Source organism: Leuresthes tenuis, unplaced genomic scaffold, assembly GCF_036924035.1.
Source record: "Leuresthes tenuis unplaced genomic scaffold, fLeuTen1.0.hap1 SCAF_2, whole genome shotgun sequence".
Lineage (NCBI taxonomy): Eukaryota > Metazoa > Chordata > Actinopteri > Atheriniformes > Atherinopsidae > Leuresthes > Leuresthes tenuis.
This window is the reverse complement of record NW_027325356.1, coordinates 34471091-34489963: the sequence shown is the minus strand read 5'-3', so window position 1 is coordinate 34489963 and position 18873 is coordinate 34471091. Positions and strand designations below refer to the sequence as shown.

Here is an 18873-nt window from a genome sequence, read left to right as displayed (position 1 = left end):
AATGTGTAATAAAGATTAATCTGTTGCTAGTCGCCAGTCTGATAGCTTCTAAACTTGCTTAAAATAAGGTTGAAATCACTTCAGAGCCAATCTTGAGACATTTAATGAGTGTATGGGATTCCTTTGTGGGTGTCAAGCAAAAAAAACAAAAAGAAAAAAAATTGTTTGTCTTGTGTGTTAGGTGTTGATGTGTATGTTATGGTGGCAAAATTGAATCTGTTTCAGGTTGTGTCTCATATGTGTGTAGCTTTCTCTTGATGGTGTTGTGTGTGAATATATGTCTGTGTAACTATACAACAGTTAAGTGCTAGTAGGATTTCAACACACTCACCAGGTACATCAGACCTCTTCATGCCCCCGGAGGTTGTGCCTCCACTTCCACCTCCCAGGCCGTTGAATGCAGACAGGTTGTCATTGCTGTAGGCTCTGAGGACAGACAGCATGTTTATCTGCTGCTCTAGGTGGGTCTGCTGTTCAGCCTTCAACAGTCCTGGTGGACCTCCAGGAGAAAGGAGGCCCAAGCCCTGCTGCCACGGCTTCTCTAGTGGCAATGTTTGGTTCTGGGGCTGGGGAACCAGAGAAAGTGGTGTCATTGTCGAGGAGGATGCTATCAAACCAACTCCACACTTTGGGGGAAGAGAGGAGTCATCATGGAGCTTTTTAGGATACGTATGGATGTGATTTGAAGCTAAACTTCCCTCTTCTTCTATGTTCATGTCTATATGCTCTTCTTCGTCTCTCTCCTCCTCTTCTTCAGCCATTCTCCCCACATCGTCCTCTTCCTCAGAGTGATTCTGCAGTTGTTGTCTCTTGGGGGTGGTTGAAGGGGTCTCACTGGCACTGTGCTCCCCAGTCTTTGCAACCTCTTCATCTGATCCAATGTGGTCATCTTCAGCATCTCCACATGAGCCTCTCTCACCAATCTGGTCATCTCCAGCTGAAGATGTTCCTCCAAAAGTCTGGCCAGGTAGTTCTAGACTCTGGTCAGTTTGGCCTGTATGTCCTTGAATGCCCTGACTCGTTCTTGGAGATTCATCATACAAGCCACCAAACCTCCTGTAGAAGTCACTCTGGAAGGGGTTGTATGGCTGGTCCATGTGGTCTCCATCTCTGTCATGAGCCAAACCAGCAGTCTTGATATTGGAGGAGTGAATGGCAGAGGTGGTGGGAGAGCCCTCTTGAATAAATTCTTTGCTTGTATCAGAATGCTTCATTTGGGCCTTACCAAGATGGTTGGCCTGGAGGTGCAGAGCCATGAGCTCCAATGAGGAAGTAGAGAAGGAGCAGAACAGGCAGCCATGCCAAGCCACATTATCATGAATGGTGACTGAGGAGCCAGGGAGAGATCCAGATGCTGACTCAGGCCGGACTGATACAGACAGATCAAGTGGCTCATACTGGGACCCAGGTTTGCCAGACTCCGAATTCTGTTTAGCTTCAACCTTATCAACTCTGTCCTGGTCATTTAAGGTTGCACGTTTGGCTTTTGGTTCACCATTATCTTGATAGCGCTGGGCTGGAAGCTGGACTGGAATCTGTTTATCCTTCTTCATTGAGCTGAGGACAAAGTTGTCCATGAAAGCCTGAAGAGAACCTTGAAAGTGGACTCCATTTCCCATCATACTTTGGTAAGCCCTGCTTAGATCGGAGAAGCTGGCGGCACTATCTGTCGCTGTTGAGACTATGGGTGGGCCATCTGCAGTTTTCATGTTCTCAGCTGAAGAGGCAGAGTCAAAACGACGGTCCCCACGATCTCGGTCATGTGAAGACAGCATGCCAGCTGATGCCCACTGATGTGGTAGCAGTGGACCTGCTCTGAAGTCTACGTTGGGAGGCATACCCTTGAAAACATTTCGGAGGACATCTGGTCGGGCAAAGATGCCCCCGCTTGTCTTTCCATGTTCCTCTTTATGATCAGAAGAAGTGTTGTGACCAGAGGATGGGACTGGTGCAGTTGAGCCATTTTGACGTTCACGATGATGACGCTCCAGGTGGTACTTCAGACTGGCAGACTGGGTGCCCGCATAGTCGCAATGAGGGCATCGGTAGGGTTTCTCTCCTGAGAAGCCAAGAAAAAGACACAAAAAAGAAAAGGGAGACAAGAAAAACAATTAATAATTAACCTGCTTATTATGTTAACTGGATATCAAAATCTATTTGTTGGAGGAGGGAATGTGGACCCTAGGGTCATGTAACCTCCCTGAACAAAGAAAATCAGGTCAAATGAGCTAAGAAAAAAAAGAGTGAAATATGCATATCATTAACTAATATTAAAAGGGATATTGGTTGGCGTTAAAAAATATATAAAAAATTGTGTTTTTTCATTTCTGACAAATATTGCTGTGGAAAGAAAATTTGAATAGAACTAAAGGCCGAAATAATAAGGCATCCCATTAAATAAACCCAAACATGAAGGATAATAAACAAGAACATGCTTCAACCAATAACTCCATGTCATTTCTCTCCCAGTCACCAACTCGGCTCCACTTGATGCGTGGACGTGTGTGTGTGCACTGCAATGGGAGTAGGGGTGTGGAGTAGGCATCTGAATATGGGTCGATCTAGCTCCGCCAAGTGAGCCATCACTCATATCAACACCATAAAACATTTCACCATATGGTGCTTTCAGTCCACTACAAGAGATAATATTTTCAGCTGACAACAAAACTGTCTTGATGCTATCTGTTGGGCTGAGGACTGCGCGCGTACTTCTCCATATCTATGAGAGAATGTGTTTGTATTTACTGTGGGGTCATAATGCCTGTGTTCCGGCTTTGTTTGCTGTCAGGCCTGTGCCTTGGCAATAGGAATGCAATTTCTCGGACGTTCCCTATTTGCAGTTTATCTTGAGAAGTATAAATCAGTCACAATGTAATATAACTATGACCACCATCACACAGCAGTGAACTGAGTCCAAAATAGGAACCGTTCACTGTAATACTTAATGATAATGATAATAACAATACTACTACTAATCATAATAATAATAATAAGCACACAGCACATGTGTACCACATGTTTAAGTGAAGCCCTGTGATGAAGAACAATATGATTCATGACAATAAAGTGATTTATATTACAGTAAAAGATGGGTGATACTGTTGTGTAACATTTGCATATATTTATTTATGCTTCACATCCATATTCATGTATATTCTTGATGATGGTATAACACCAGCATTATTCTGCCAGAAATGGGTCTGCCATTGGAATGATACTTATGTTGAAATAGAACACATCCTGCTAGCAATTATAATAGGCTTGGAGTCTGCTCCAGATTTGGATTCATTAAACAATGAACCGAGAGGAAAAATGCTAAGCTTGATTTATTTTTTTTTTTTAAAAACATGCACATTTAAAAAGTTCCTGGAGTAGAATTTCTGTTAAAGGCAAAACAATGACTGTTCGTGAAGACAGTAAAGATTGGTGAAATAAGAAATAAAAGAGGATTGCATGGTCATAGTATTTGTATGCACATTCTATATATACAAAATGTGCCAATAAAATGTTTAGATAATACACATGGAAATCATTTTATAGAGAAAAAAAAGTCATTGTTACGCAAGGCTGGTTTGAATGATTTAAGTCGGGCTGTGTAGTAAATCATGGATATAATTAGCAAATGGCATACTGCTCAAGTAATTTATCATTATTTAGAGGGCACCATTCCAGAAAAAGACTCTGCAATCTGCAGACCTACTGCAGAGTTCTCAAATAAAGGGCCACAAACACCAACTCAATAGAATATTGATAGAATAGAGAAAAGAATAGGAGACTATTCAAAAGAAAATTGAAGGTGGAAATGCTGAGGAGTGTAGAGAGAGAGAATAAGAAAGAAACCAGAAAGAGAAAGAGAGCATGCGGTGATACAGATAACCCTGACTGAAGAAAGAAAGACAGTGATTTGATATCTTTTCTTTTACACAAGAGTGTCTATGAAGCATAGAGTATATTTAAAATAAACCATACGAGATGAGCTTTTAACCCAATAAGTGCTTCTCCTGTGAGCTGCCGAACAGAGGCTCAGTGCTGATTTAATAAGGAAACATCCCTGATGCAAATGATCATTCTCAATTCCTCTAACTGGACAAAATTATATTCTAGGAGCCAAATTAGACAGAAATTAGACTGATATTATTTTTTTCACCCTCTGTCTTTTCCTTATAAGAGGTTGTTAATGTTCATGGGTAGAAAATAAAGATTAATGTACCCTCTACATATCTAAAATGAGAATAAAAAGCAAAGAAGATTATGTGTCTATCATAGCCCTTTGATGTTTACTGAGTAAGGCAAACTTAAAATAAATACAAATGCCCTTACAGAGTGATCACTTTATGCCACGTTTCCATCAAAATTAAGCATTTAAATATCTGGTGCAAGTGAAGCAGACGACTTGTGCATTCTGCATCTCCATATAAGTGTGTGTGTGTGCACCATTTGGAATCTGTGTGCACACATGTTTATGCATGCGTGTCAGCCTGAGCCTGTGTGTATATGTGCGTGTGTGTTTGTGTCTTTGAGAGCCATTTGGACTGGCTAAGACATCTGCTCCATCATACGTCAGGGGCCTGGTGTGACATCTGGGGAATATACAGTATCCTGCCTTGCAACATTACACACAATTTACTGCTAAAGGTCATTATGTACCCGTTAATCCACTTTTAATTGATATCAGCGCAAACAGCACAACCTCCTAGCCACAAGACAGATCATTGCTGCCACAATTCACAGGAAATTGCTATATGGTAGTTAAAAATAGAATGGTAAACTTTTTGCTAATGCTTATCTTCAATTAATTGGTCTACTTCATACAAATTTTTTTGTCATTCAAAGGAAGTTTATAGATGGAAAAGAAATTAAACAACATGGCTTTTATTTAGCTTTGACTTAAAAATGTAGAGCATTTACGCATTTAAGCAACACCATTGTGACTGTAAATCTTCCTTTCCCTGATTGTAATACTGTGTCCTGCTTCTACGTTGTGTGTTTCCACTGTATGTGCAGGGATTCATCTGGCTTTGTACCATAGAAATAAGTAAAGATAAATACCCCAAACCTGTACAGAAGGGCAATTAAAATGGCTTAATAGATATGACATACTGGAAGACTAATCGCCGTTTGGCCAGAAGGATGGAAAAAATAAAAATAAAACTGAGTTCAATCATGTCAGAAGGAAAAGTAACAGCTTAGATGCACAGTGTATAAAAACATAAAATGAATATATTCATCCAGCAGAAAATATTACATGCGTAAGGCAGCTAATCATCAGTACCAGTGTATGTCACTGTTGTATTCTAATAATGTTTAACTATTGAGCTGAGTGATTCGGAGACAGATCATGTTTTTAATGTGTGTTAGAGGGATCCATTCAGATGAGTTTTAGTGGAAACTGTTGACAATAAAACCATAATATTGCTTCCCTTATCCTTTTGGTAAGTAGTTAGTGGTGAACTGACAATAGTTCTAATACTGTCAGGACTAACTGTTCAATTATCATAGAGAGAAAAATCCCACCACAAATGCATTGCATATGCACAAGGGAACTTTGGATATTAAGTGTGCTCTATGGTGCAATATTAAATCTAGCACTGTTACTGTATTAAAGACACTGGATGCCATATAATGGTAATGGAGAAAAAAATGGATATGCACTGAAAAAATGTTTCAGGGGGGAGATTATTGGAGATAGAAGGGAAAGAAAGAGATGGAGAGGGCCCAAAGGAATGAGAGGGATAGAGAGAGAGATCACATGTCCCTCTTGATTCATCCTGATTACAAGGTTAGGTTAAGGTTAAGTGACATGGGCAAGTCATGCTTCTTCTCTTTCTCTGTGTGCCTTTCTTTCTTTCCCCCTCTCCTCATTTAAAGGTGAGCAGGGACTCCTATTGGTTATGTGGTTCTGCCTGAAGTTATGTGTAGCGATTGTCAAGAGCAAGGACCTTTTTATTTTTTAGACACAGCTGCTTACTGCTAAATAGTGCCTTGTCCAGAAGGGGACAATCTGGGTCTCTAATTGCTGTCACTGAAGCCTAGATTCATTATGTGACTTTCCCATTAAAATGTGAGCATTAATTTGTATAATGAAATATCACCCTCTGCAGTGTGTTCATTAGCTCTGGCCCCACACTGTAGTGCCACAGTCGCACAATGTTAGCTACCTAGAAAACTGTGGTTAATTCTGCTAATGGATATTTTCCCACTCACTGTTCAAGAGGAAATTAATACTGTAACATTAGCTCTTTAACTTTTTGAGAAATTTAAATTCACTTCATTTCTTTCAAGCTGGTGTTAGTTGCTCATTAATCTCTGCATTGTATTGCACAAAGGTGCTTCGACCAACTTGGTAAGCAACTCCATTGTGTCAGTCAGTTTACTTTAAATAAAGGAGAGCTTGACTGACATTTTTGAATTTCACTGCATTGTCACCAGAGGATCTTCAGCTGCTACAGAAGTCATCTTGTAGATATAATTGGATGTCACAGTGGAGCTGGTATGTTTAGGTTATGGCAATGATTTAAAGGCAACATGTTGGGTATGCATCAAGCACTTTTTTATTGTCCTCATTCGTGGAAGACATGATGCTAAAGCTGTGCTTAGATGGGCCTACATCCAAGGATACATTCCAGTCCAAAAGACAACACCATTACTAAACTTCTCCATCTTTGTGTAGGTGGCTCCAGATGAGGCCTTTTGATATACTGTGTGTTTCAGTATGGAGTGATGGAGCGGATAAAATGTGGTAGGGTTAGTAATGGGTTAGAGTGTTTTGCCAAATGAGTTAACACTAGCCTGGGGTAGAGGTTTCTACTTCCTCCATGTTGCTAAGATAGAATAGTTGTGACCTGTTTGTACTATTGAACTTAAGAAATGTAATTAGCCTGTTTTGTTAGTATGTTGCTCTACAAATGATTTCCTCCAGACTCAGATCAATGTGCACTTTTTGAAAGAAAAGCAAAACAGGGTTTACTACTATTTGGGCACTTATTGAAAGAGGAAAACAAAGCAAATGAGACTTCTTTTTCAACTGTGAGGTTCAGCTTTCAGTGCAGCGTAATACAGTGTAACTTGCAGGTTGTGTTACTCACGCAGTATATACATATTTTGTGGAAATGTATGTTTGAAGAGTTATTAATGCATTTTATGATAATAAAAAAACTAATTCAGAAAAAAAGACATTTAAGGGTTTTTTTCCCCTGAAAGCGTAATTTCACATTACGTGGGGGAGTGACTTTTAGGGCTGCACAATTAATAGTGTTTTGATCGTGATCACGATTTTGGTGGCCACAATTAAATGAACCCGATCGTCAACGATATTTACATTCAAAATGCGAGCTCTGCTGCCTGCATATCTAACCACACAAGTTGTCAACCAGTAGTTTACCAACCACCAGGGGGCGAAAGCATGGTTAAGGCTTCATTAAGCTGCCTAAATAGCAAGCGCACAGTGTAAGACAGCCTGCAGCGGCAGTTAGACAGTCCACGAGTAAGACTGATGAGAGCAAGTCATGTCGAAAGCCGAGAAGAATACAGTAGCATCTGGGGATCGCAAGGAGCTTATGCCTTGAAACGGGGCGGCATCCATTGTCTGGACTTGCTTCGAATTCAGGGCAAGTGACGTTAAACAAGAACACGTTATTTGTAAAACAAAAAAAAAAGTAGTGTCTATCACACAGAGTAACATCACTAACTTGTTCTATCACCTGAAAAAACATTACAAACCTAAATATGAGGAATGCATGAAGGCCAAAGCTAATGTTAATTCACAATATCCCAGTCCGTGTCCAGCGCCAACCCAGACAACCATTACAGCAACCCTGCACCGGGCAGTACCCTATCCATCTACCTCCCAAAGACGTAGAAATAACAGACGCGATATCTTTTTATGTGTCCGATCAATACAGTTAGTACTTTAAATGTTTTAATTATTGTTTTTTTGTTTTTATTTAGCATTATTTATCATTTATTCTAATTTAAAGTTAAATTTTTCACTATAAATTGTTGGCACATTGTTTGTTTATAAATGGTGCAATGAAAATACATGTTTTTCCAGACATGATGAATGATCATGATTAATAATCGTGATTTCAATATTGATCAGAATAATCGTGATTATGATTTTGGTCATAATCGTGCAGCCCTAGTGACTTAGCTGTGAAACTATGTACAGCACAGGTGACAGTGATAATTCTGTAGTTGTGATAAAATCAGTTGGTCTTTTTTTGTCTTTTTCATCACTGTGAATATTGTAGTAGTGCAGCCTGCACAAATTCATGTCTTTCAAGACAAACAATCCACAGTTTTTCTGACCTAATTGAGCTAAAAGAGATTAAATCCCCATTCAAGATCATGAATGAACCATGCTCTGGATGAAGGCATGCGTGTGTTCAGCTTCATCTGGGATTGAAAACTCCCGATTCTTGTCACTCTACTGTCAGGAGAGATTTCCTACTGTGATAAGAAGGATCTGCACTCTTCAGATCAGGGCACTGTGACAGTGATCGTAAGATATTAATCCCAAATGCTCCAGAGCATGGTTAATTTTCAACCATGAACAGGGATTTCATCTGCTTGGATACAGATGTTCTCACCCAGTGCATTTTTCCTACCTGGCTGCACTTTGTATAATTTAAAACAGGACTTCACCCGTAGCATTATTTGTAACAACAAGCATGACCATGGCACCCATTTTAGACAAAAGGATTATGTACCTGTAGATTTTATGAATGTTAGGATGTTCAAGCCAGAATCATTCATATGTAATATCTTTAGGTTTCCTTGGGTTCCACAAAGTTCTGGTGTGCAGTTATCTTTTAACAGTGCAGAATGCCTATGACATCAATACAGTACCACTAAGCATTTTAATAGTCACATCCATTGACTATTGTTAATGTTAAGTTACATCATATAAAGTACTGCAGTGAAAAGTATGGGCACCAGGTTGTCGTGCTTCCAAACCTTAACTCAACCCTTTTCATTTGTCATAATCTTAACCCTCTGAGGTCTATGATCGCATGACGTCATTACAGCTCAGACCCCAGAGGGTTAATATTCTGTAAACATATTACAGCATTATTCTCCAGTATTAATATTGAAATCTTGTAACAAAGTTGTATTACTTATCAAGTAACTAATCTTTGGTTAACGAATATATAGCCGTTGTGCCCCAACAACAACAATAAATGTTCTACACCACTTTAAATATGCAAGGTGTCCAAAGATCACAACTTTCTTTCCAGATTTGAAACACTACGAGGTATCCTTGTTGTAAGACGTCCTCTGCTCAGTCTAGATGGATAGCTGGACTTTAACCTGGATAGTCACTGGGGCGTTTATACCTTGCAGAGGGCTGGAGCCCTGAATACTGTCCACAGTCCACATCATTACTCTGACTGTAGATTCAACCTCCCAGGAACAACCAAAGGACAGGCTATCCCAGAACTCCTAAGTTCGGTTGGTAAGATGTTTGGTTAGACAATACAGAGCTCAGAGGGATAGGATGCTTGACTGAAAAATTAAGCTAAAACTATTAGGCACACCATCTCACGCATATCCCTAAATTGTAGACAGGCCAGCTTTGTTTTGCCTTGAAAGTTATTGAGAGTTAGGGAGTGTGAAATTGCCCTCTGAGTGATGTCATTGGAGGACACTGAACCCTTGTTGTGTTAATTAGAGCTCAATGAAATGATGAGTAGGAAAAAACAAATTAACAATGGCTTTAAGCCTAAACGAGAGACACTGTGAGGAAGCACATATCCCTACAACAGAATAGCTTTCTCAGTTTGAATTTATGTCATTGTGAAAAAATTCAAACCTAATGACTAAAACCCCATTGTTTAGTTTTTGGACTAAACAAGATTATTACTCAGGTGAAAATTGCATGTATTACTGTTGAAATGGAATCACTGGTTTCTGATGATACCGCTTAACCTAAGGCCATTTTGGTGCTGTGATTCAGAAACTGAGCAGAAATGAATTGATGAAAAAAGAGTTTATAGGTTCATTTAGATTCTGTTTTTTTGCCTTTATTTTCTTCTGTTTTTTTCTTTCTTTCCTTCTTTTTACTTTTCTTTGTCATTCTTTCTTTTGACTTTTCTTTCTCTTACTTTATTCAGTATTCTCATTTACAAAGTAAGTGATTGATTAGTCTGCATCACATCCATCATATCACAAAGAGACTGACTCCAATATGTGATTAGGCCAATATTCATAAACCAATATGTCAACCTGAACCCCAGAAGAAATGTCAGTACAAGTATAAGGTAAATGTTGCATGAACAGAATGAATGTTTAATTGCTGAAGAAATGCAATCCATGCTTGTGCAAGGATATAACGTACAATAGATGTACTGACCTGTATGTATCCTCAGATGGACCTTGAGATGATGGGAGGTGCGGAAGGACTTGCCACAATAGGGACAATCCTTAGAAGATGAGCCTAGACTCCGCTCACGAACTTGGGACAGTGGCGGCTGAATGCTCCCTGCTGCCTTTCCCAAGTCCTCCCCAACATCTGGAGCAAACACATAGACAGCATAAGGAGGGAGAGACAAATGGAAGGTGTGATGAGTGTCACTTCAAGCCAGCCCTACAAACATTGCAACACAACACATTTTTTTCTTCGTCTACTGCCTGTCTCTCATTGCCCCTCCTTTTCCTGTGCTCAATGTGCAAACGCAATACAAAGTAAAACATAAAAAGGAGTTCACGGGCCAAGCTATTTTCCCCACTGACAGAACGCTGACATTTCATAAGCTTTTCAGTTTTTGTAGGAACACCATGGCTCTGAGATACAACCCCCATTAATTCAAGCACACACACCCTCAACACCACCACCGCCTCTCCTTTTCTCTCTGTGTTTTTCTCTTTTTTTTTGGTTCCTGCTACAATCATCATTCCTATTAAGCATTTGCTGGATGGCAGAGAAAATTAACAATGCAAAATTAGACAGACAGAAAGAAAGAAGAAAAGAGATAGATTTGGCTTTGTCAGCATTGCAGGATATCTTTGCATCTCTTCCTGCGACCTGATTTTGACAGGTAGCTGTCAGAGATATGATAGGGTGATAACAGTTTTGACCCAGCCCTCCGCCACTTCCTCCGCATGCCAAAAAACGATGATGCACAGTTTAGTGCAACAGCAGTCTGTTATCAACACAATCACCCTCTGAATATGAATCTAAAGATGAGTGACGACAACCAAGGAATGTGTTGACAGCAGCATAATCTGAGGTGAGAGTGTCATAGTCAGATTGTACATGCTAGCCTTGTTGTGCTGATGGTTAAGAGCCCGTGATGTGCAATATTCAGATGGCTGAGAAACACTGTTAAGCTTAAAAGCATGAAGAAAAAAAGCTTGGAAGAAACAAAAATGAACATACAACAAATAATTGATGTGCCTTGTATCTTGAAGCTGTAAAATTAGAAATATCTGAACAGGTTCCAGAATGTTTTTGATGGACGTCAATGTGCAGGAGGTTCAACATCTACCCACACAGCACAGAACTGTCATGACAGATTTCCAGATTTCCAAGCAAAGTATTTTTTCTTTTATCTCTCTCTCTTTCCCTCTCTCTTTTTTTGTTTTCTTTATTTGCGGGACAGATGCTGCAGTTTTCACAAGATTTAGTTATACAATATGTGTGCTGGTAATGCACTGCTATTCCTGAATTTTGTGCTCATGACACAAACACTTAAGCTGACTTGAATTTCTCAATGTTGAGCATGTCAGCATGTATGTGACTTGAGTACATATATATTAACATAACATTTATCTATTTTCTAATCTGGCACCTGATTTGGCATGTGTGTTGGAAGAAAGGGATGAAGCCAGAAAGAAAGTCGTGCAACCCACTTCGGTAACTGTGGCACACAATGAGGAGTGTTTTTTTTTGCCTAATCTTTTTGTACCCCTCCGACTGTTCCCTTTTCCTCTGTTGCAGAGTGAAATAAGGTTTACAGAATGGGAAGACACATGTCAGCAAGTCCTCTTCAATACTGATACTAAACACACAGCTCCATCCAGCAAGCAGGCTGAAGGCTATTTATCACAACTGAAACTGAAAGGTAGCATAAATGTAAATATGAGACAATATACGAATATTACATTTCAGTGGCTTCTACATGGGTTTGGCAACAATTTGGTTGAATTCTGTAGACTACGGTGTGAAGACAGAAGCAGGGAGACTATATAAGCATAAGTGAAACTGTGGATCTTGGTTTAAATTTTTCACAGGGGACGCAGTCAGCACAGTTGCTTATTTGTTTCACCTTTCCAGAAACTGGTACTGAGGATTGGCTGTCCAAGATTTCAGTTAAATAACAGTTACTAAAATTGTTAAGTTCCTAGAATAAGAAATTAAAAGTTGTTCTGATTCATTATATCTACAAAAAATACTCTATTTCACTATTTACCACAGTACCACTTCATTCAAAAAGTCTGTAAATTGTTAATTGTTCATTTCCTGTGTTCTATAATTTCAGTACTGTGTGTGCATATTGTCTATTCCCCTCCCGAATATTTTGTATTTTCATTTGAATACAATTAAAACATGTTGTGTAAATCAAAAATAATTAAATAAAAACAGCTACTACTCATATAATTCCCTCAGTACTTGGTCCAGGACTGCACCATACTGTTGCCATAGTCGCCTCCTCATAAACATATTTGAGAGGTCTACTGTACAGATCCCTTTTTGGCAAAGATTCCCAGCATCATGTAACAGACACTGGCCCACCTGCCTACCCCAGATGGGGCTAAAATTAAAAAATCCAAAACACAGATTAGAAGCAGGACAAACACTACACCACACACACTCCACACATCTTTCTTTCTCTCTTTCACAAACACACAGACAGACATGTCCTTGTGTGTCAGGGTTAATAGTGCTCCTGTAAGAGGAAGACACACTACTGAGAGGATGAGAGTGTGCTCTCCTGGCATATAACAGCCCTTCAATAATAGATGGGCTTCACACATTACCAGGCACAAACACACACATAGTACACACCACAAGGAAAAGTAAGACACAACTTTAGGCGTTCTCTCTTTGCTCTTCTCATCAGTGTGTAAGCATATGAAATGTGTGTATGGGGCAAAATGCACATCATTCCAAGGCACTAGCTGAGTGTCCAGCATGCATGTCTTTAATCAGCTGACTGATCCATAGCTTTAATGCGGCTGTTCCAATTACTGTAAAAGTCATCCTGCTCCATATAACCACAAATATTGACACTTTACTGCACAACACATTTATGACATTTTGAAGGTCACATTGTATATTAGGCATTATTGCTCACAGCGTGGTGTGTGATGTGGGGAGAGAGTCTTGAATTGCCTGTTGACACCCAGCTGTAACTATTCTCTGAGTATTGATTTCCACTCCCTGTCTTCACCCTTTTTTTATGCATATATTTGTCATAGTTGGTACAACATTAAAGTGATTGTGACAGGTGAGCCTGTGGGTTTTCTGTATAAGCCCACAAAGGCCAGCTGCTATTACTCTTTAAGATTTTTTTTTTTTTATTGAACTACCTAACACTGATGTAATTATATTCTAGTTCTCTCTATTTTTTAAAAAAACTTCTAGAATTTGATTTGAAAAGAGCAAACTGTCAAATAGTCCTAAATTTGTTCCTTCCTTAACTGAAAGATTTATTCTTTTCCTTAGAAATCATCTGCTGAAATCATCAATAAAAAGTAAAAAAAAAACAAAGAAAATGTATGTGTCATTTACATCTTTTTTCTCTGTAACGCCATCTGTTTTTTATGTTTTGAAAATGTTAAGTATTTACATGCTATTGCTTTTCTAAGCAATAGAAAAGCAATAGCATGTAAATACTCTTTATGGTAAATATCAAAGTTTTTCACTGCGTTGGCATGTTTTATTTCAACAAGGCTCAATTCTCAGCATTCATCTTAACAAATGCTCAAAATTCATATAAAAACTAGAATCACCAAAGAATATCTTTTAATAAGATATTAATCCCACTATTACGTTTTCCAAACTCTCCCTTCAAACTCAAGCATTCAAACTGTTTTTGTCTGTTGTCTATGAACCAATCTCTTGTCTTTACCCCAGGAAGTAACATGACAAATGCAGAACAGTGAATGTGCTAGTACAAGAGTATCACAGAGGGGGAAAAAAAGAAAAATACATGTATAATTCAGCTGTATCTGATCTGAGACCAGCTCCTCTCCCCTCTGCCTTTACTGGTGTCACAGCAGCGTAATGGAACATGCCAGAACAAAGGCTCTGAGATCAGATTGGAGCAGAGTTGAGCAGGCCATCTGGGAGGCAGGCTGAGTATCAGTCACTCTGCCTGCTGTATGCTGTCCTCACACTCATGTATGCACACTTCCCCTCTGACTAACTGTGTGCTAGAGTGCAAATGTGTGTCTAAGTGTGTGTGTAAGACACCTCACTCCCTTCTGACTGCACATCACCAGAATCTTGCAATGGCCGATGCCTCGCCATCACAAGGAAAGCCATCTAGGCAGCCTCAACAACTGATTGATAAATACATAAATTGATATGAATCTTCATGTGTGGTTGTGTGTCAGTCTTATGTTGTGCTCCCATGGGATAGTGCACACTGCTTGGCGACCACACCCAGTTCCCATTAATGAAGGACAAGAAGAAAATCATCAACAACAACTGCAAAAATAACCAGCACAACAACAATTGTGTGCGCATTCATGGTGCCAAGGGTGTAGGTTGTTGGGGGTAGGGGGGAGTTGCCAGTTCGTTAATGGTGCTCTTTCAATCACACTTTGCACTCTAAACGCTCTGTGGTTTTGATTAGTATGATATCACTTTCAGGAAATAAAACTAGGGGGTAAAAAGCACATCAGTCATAAAAACACAAGATGTTTTGCTTTTTGCTCGGCCATTATTCTAATGTGTCATGTGACTCCTGTCTAAGCCCATCGCCTCTCCCTGTAGCCAAATAACTGATTGGGGCGAGGACGATTCTGTGTGTACGTGTGTGTGTTAGTGGGGGCTGGAAGGGTATGTTGGGGGGTGGCGGAAACAGTTTGAAAAGGGGAAAGATATTAAGAGAGATTGGGTAAGAGGGAGGGTGGTTAGGGGAGAGAGAAAGAGTAAAACGTGATGACATCATTTGAAAGGCATTAGGCTTTTAAAAATGCGCCCGAAGGGACTTGATTTCCTTACACCAGAGCAACACAACACCATCCGGCTTGGTGGTTGCTTGTGCTCCCTTTCTCTTTCTTTTCTTTTCTTTCTGTCTCTGTCTCTCTCTCTCTCAAACACACATACACACACACACACACCTCCCAGCACCCCCTTCCCTTCATTCTTTTTTTGATTTGGACCGTTGCCATCTTTGTGAGCGTCTGGTTCATGCAAGTTAATCAATTTGAGGTTTAGTTACACTGCTGATGCTTGCATTCCAGCCACAGCTCGAATGTAATCTGAACTTGCAGAATTTATTAACCAAACACCAATTATCATTAAACACCACTGCATTATGCCCCTCCTTTTACTACCTGACAAGGACTACTAAATGAAATTTTAGATTAAAGTTATTTGGCCTGTGATTTATGGGCATCAGGAAAGTCCTAATGCATGGCTCTCTTAATGTGCAGATGCTTTGTTTTTTATTTATTCATATTATCCTATTTTCTGTATGGAAACACTCTAAGGATTAGAGAAGTCTCTGAGGTATTATGGCAACCAGGTCTAGATCAAGAAGAACAAGGAAAGGAAACGGAACAAGAAAAAAAACATTTGTGCTCTAAATTTTACACATCCTCAACTCATACTTGTTGTTTGACTCTGCTGAGCTGCAGAATATAGACCAAAGACCAATTTGTGAGAGCCAAAAAACTAATAGTAAAACTAAAACTAAAGATAAATCAAGGTTTTTGTTTACCCCTGCAATGTTTGTGAGATTAAAACAGCAGCACATGTGTTACATATAAGGCGGTGGGGTAAACAGGGGCACCAGATGTTCTTTGATGTTAATAATGGCATTTATTATTAATATTAATTAGACCGCATTCAGCAATACATTTGGGCCATTTCCAAGTCAATTAAGCAAAATGGCATTCGGGAGATGTTGAAACGACTTTTTAAGGCAGGTGTTCACCGGCCCCCTAATAAAACATTTTTTCAGCTACTGAAAAACAACTCATTTTGAGGCAGATTTAATTTAGTTTCTCATTTTTTACTCTTTCACTGTATTTTTCTCTTCTCTTGTGAATGTTACACTTGCAACTGTATCTAAAAAAATACATATTTAGGATGTTTTCTAGATTTTGAATGCATTATCTAATTAAAATATACACTTTTTAGTTTTTCTGAAAATGCACACATGTTCACACTCAAGCAGAGATGGATGGGTAGAGAATGGGGTTAATCTACCTATGAATACGATGACAGAATAAAGAAGAATTCTTTGAGGTTTACCACAGCGGTTTTCCGAAAAGACAGACTTCAGCTTTACTAAAAAAAAAAATTTCAATCAGTAGGGGTCAATCTGTGTGTGATTGTGTGAAGTGTGTAGTTTTGTCACTACCAGCAGATACCAACTTTATCAAATCTAATTAGATAACACAAGCCAGAGGCCTCAAACCAGGGGGTGTCAAGATCAAAATACTCTTTGGCTATAAGGACAAAAAACAGGCCAATTCTAAAGCTCTCTTCAGTTTAAACTAGACCTCTGAATTGGGTCTTGCCACACCTCTCAGCTTGTGTGTATATGCCAGTGTATGCACTCAGCCCTGTCTTTGGCAGCAGGGCTTTTTTTTTCCAAAGCTGGTGGAGGCAGCAGCCTTACAATGGTACATTAACAATCTGTGCGTTCATTTATCAGTGTGTGCGATTTGGACTCTCTGTTCATGGCGCACTGCACTTTTCACGGCTGAAAATTAATGAACAAGCCTTCCCTCGCAACAAACATGCACCTGTGCTGCAGAGATGCTAATCACAAACATTTATATTTATTAGTGAACACCCTTGTGAAGACTGGAGTTGCAGATGAGAAAAAAGAATACAGGATGAAAAAATACAGAAGGACGAGAGATAGGTCACATAACGTGAACGATGAAAGGGTGGTGTTTAAGCTGTACAGGACATTTTTTTATTTAGACAGGAATTGGTTTATTGAGATGTATATCTCAATATATTTAATGTATATTTAACAACAAAAGTGTGAGACACTTTTTTTCCTTTTAAATGAAATAGATATCAAGTTCAATTATTCTGAATGCATCAAAAACCTTGTAGAAATAAGGTAATTTGTAAAAGGGCCACACCTGGAAGATCTTCATTACTGTTTAAGATGTTTATTTCTTGCCCACTTTTTTCTTGATTTCTCCTTTGTCACTTCTCTTTTCAGCCACCCACCCACCCACCACCACCACTACCCCTCCAACAACTGACAGAAGGTGGCTCTCTCCCTCAGTAAAGGCTATGCCTCTGCCCAGCAAGGAGAAGAGGAACGGTGCCATAAGTTTCTCCCTGGCACTGGCCCACCTTTGTTTTCCCCCCTACCCGAGTCTGTTTCAGGCTTCAAAGAGCATTGGAAAAAGACATACACACACAGTCACAGTTACACATTGATATGTCTGAGGGAGCACTGATGTCTTACTAACTTTATCATTCTAGCAGGGTGATCATAGCCCCATTGAAAGGCTGTAGATGATGCTTCAGGATCTATGAGTGTGTGAGCCCTTGCGTGTATTTGTGTGTGTGTGTAGTGTCCACCACCGTTTGCATATTTGCATGATAGCACAAAAAGCAGATGGAGACAGAGAGAGGTGCGTTTTAGGACATAAAGACAAAAGCAATTACTAACGTGTTTGTCTATGTGTTTGTACATACACACACTTGCCAACGTCCATTTGTGTGTAATGCTACTATAATCAGGTTGTATATTCATCATGTCCCCACTCAGTCTGTGTTGGCAGGAAGAAGTTTGGTTACCATTAGTGAGGGATGACTAGGTTGCTGCCTCACTTACCAGGACACTGCTGGACCTAATTGAAGAGAAGTGCAAGGAAAGAAAAATATTGAAGACATGAAAAGTTAGAAAAAGTAATGAAAAGGAAGAAAGCAATGCATGAAAGAGGGGAAAAATTAACGATTAAAATAACAAAGATGAGGAAAAGGGATAAGGATGGTGGAATTATGAGAAAGAAAAAAAAGAGGAATGTAAGGCCTGAAATGATGATGTGGAGTCTAAGTGTGAAGTCCCAAAGATAGATAGGAAAAATTAAACAAATGGAATAGGATAGAAGGGCATGACAGAGTGATTGAATATAAGAGGGGTGGGTGGGGGATGGGGGACGTCTGAAATAAAGTGGAAAGGGAGGAAATAGAAAATAGAATAAGGTGTATAGTTCTGACTGGAACCTAAATATGACAACTACCCTGTTGCACTGTCTCTTTAATGCTGAATAAAGCAGAACTCCTCCCTAAACCACCATTGATTTCCTATTCATTCCCAAGTATGCTAAATCAACAGCAAGCACAATAGGCTAATCATCAAACTCAGCAACAGTACCACCACTTCTATCCCACCCTCAATTCATCTGGCAATGGTCAGAGTCTATACTGTACATGACGTCTGTGCTCTGCACATTGCAGCCATTAGTGGCAATATTTTCCATCAATGAAAATGAATCAATTATGTCTCATCAAGGATGCATATTTAGGTGGAGTAATTATCTGGTGAGGAATATAGCCACAGTGATCGATAGCTTAGGAGCATAAATGCAGACTTATAGACATATATTACAACAAAAGATGAACAGTTTTAACAGGGTCTCTTTGAAAGGGATTCTATGGTGGGTAAATCTGCATCACAACATGCATACACACTGTGAGTTTATGTGTAAGTCAGACAGGCT

The 18873-nt window shown here is 39.4% G+C and overlaps 1 protein-coding gene across 3 annotated transcripts in view; it reads right to left on the bottom strand.

Moving 5' to 3' along the window:
- znf536 (zinc finger protein 536) overlaps positions 1-18873 on the bottom strand; it is a 189328-nt gene that overhangs the window by 38750 nt on the left and 131705 nt on the right. For all 3 annotated transcript variants that reach the window (XM_072380978.1, XM_072380979.1, XM_072380980.1), the window contains 2 exons: positions 10352-10510; positions 332-2059 (listed from right to left, as the gene is read on the bottom strand). In XM_072380978.1, coding sequence (XP_072237079.1) covers positions 332-2059; positions 10352-10510 — 1887 coding nt within the window. The remainder of the gene's footprint in view (positions 1-331; positions 2060-10351; positions 10511-18873) is intronic.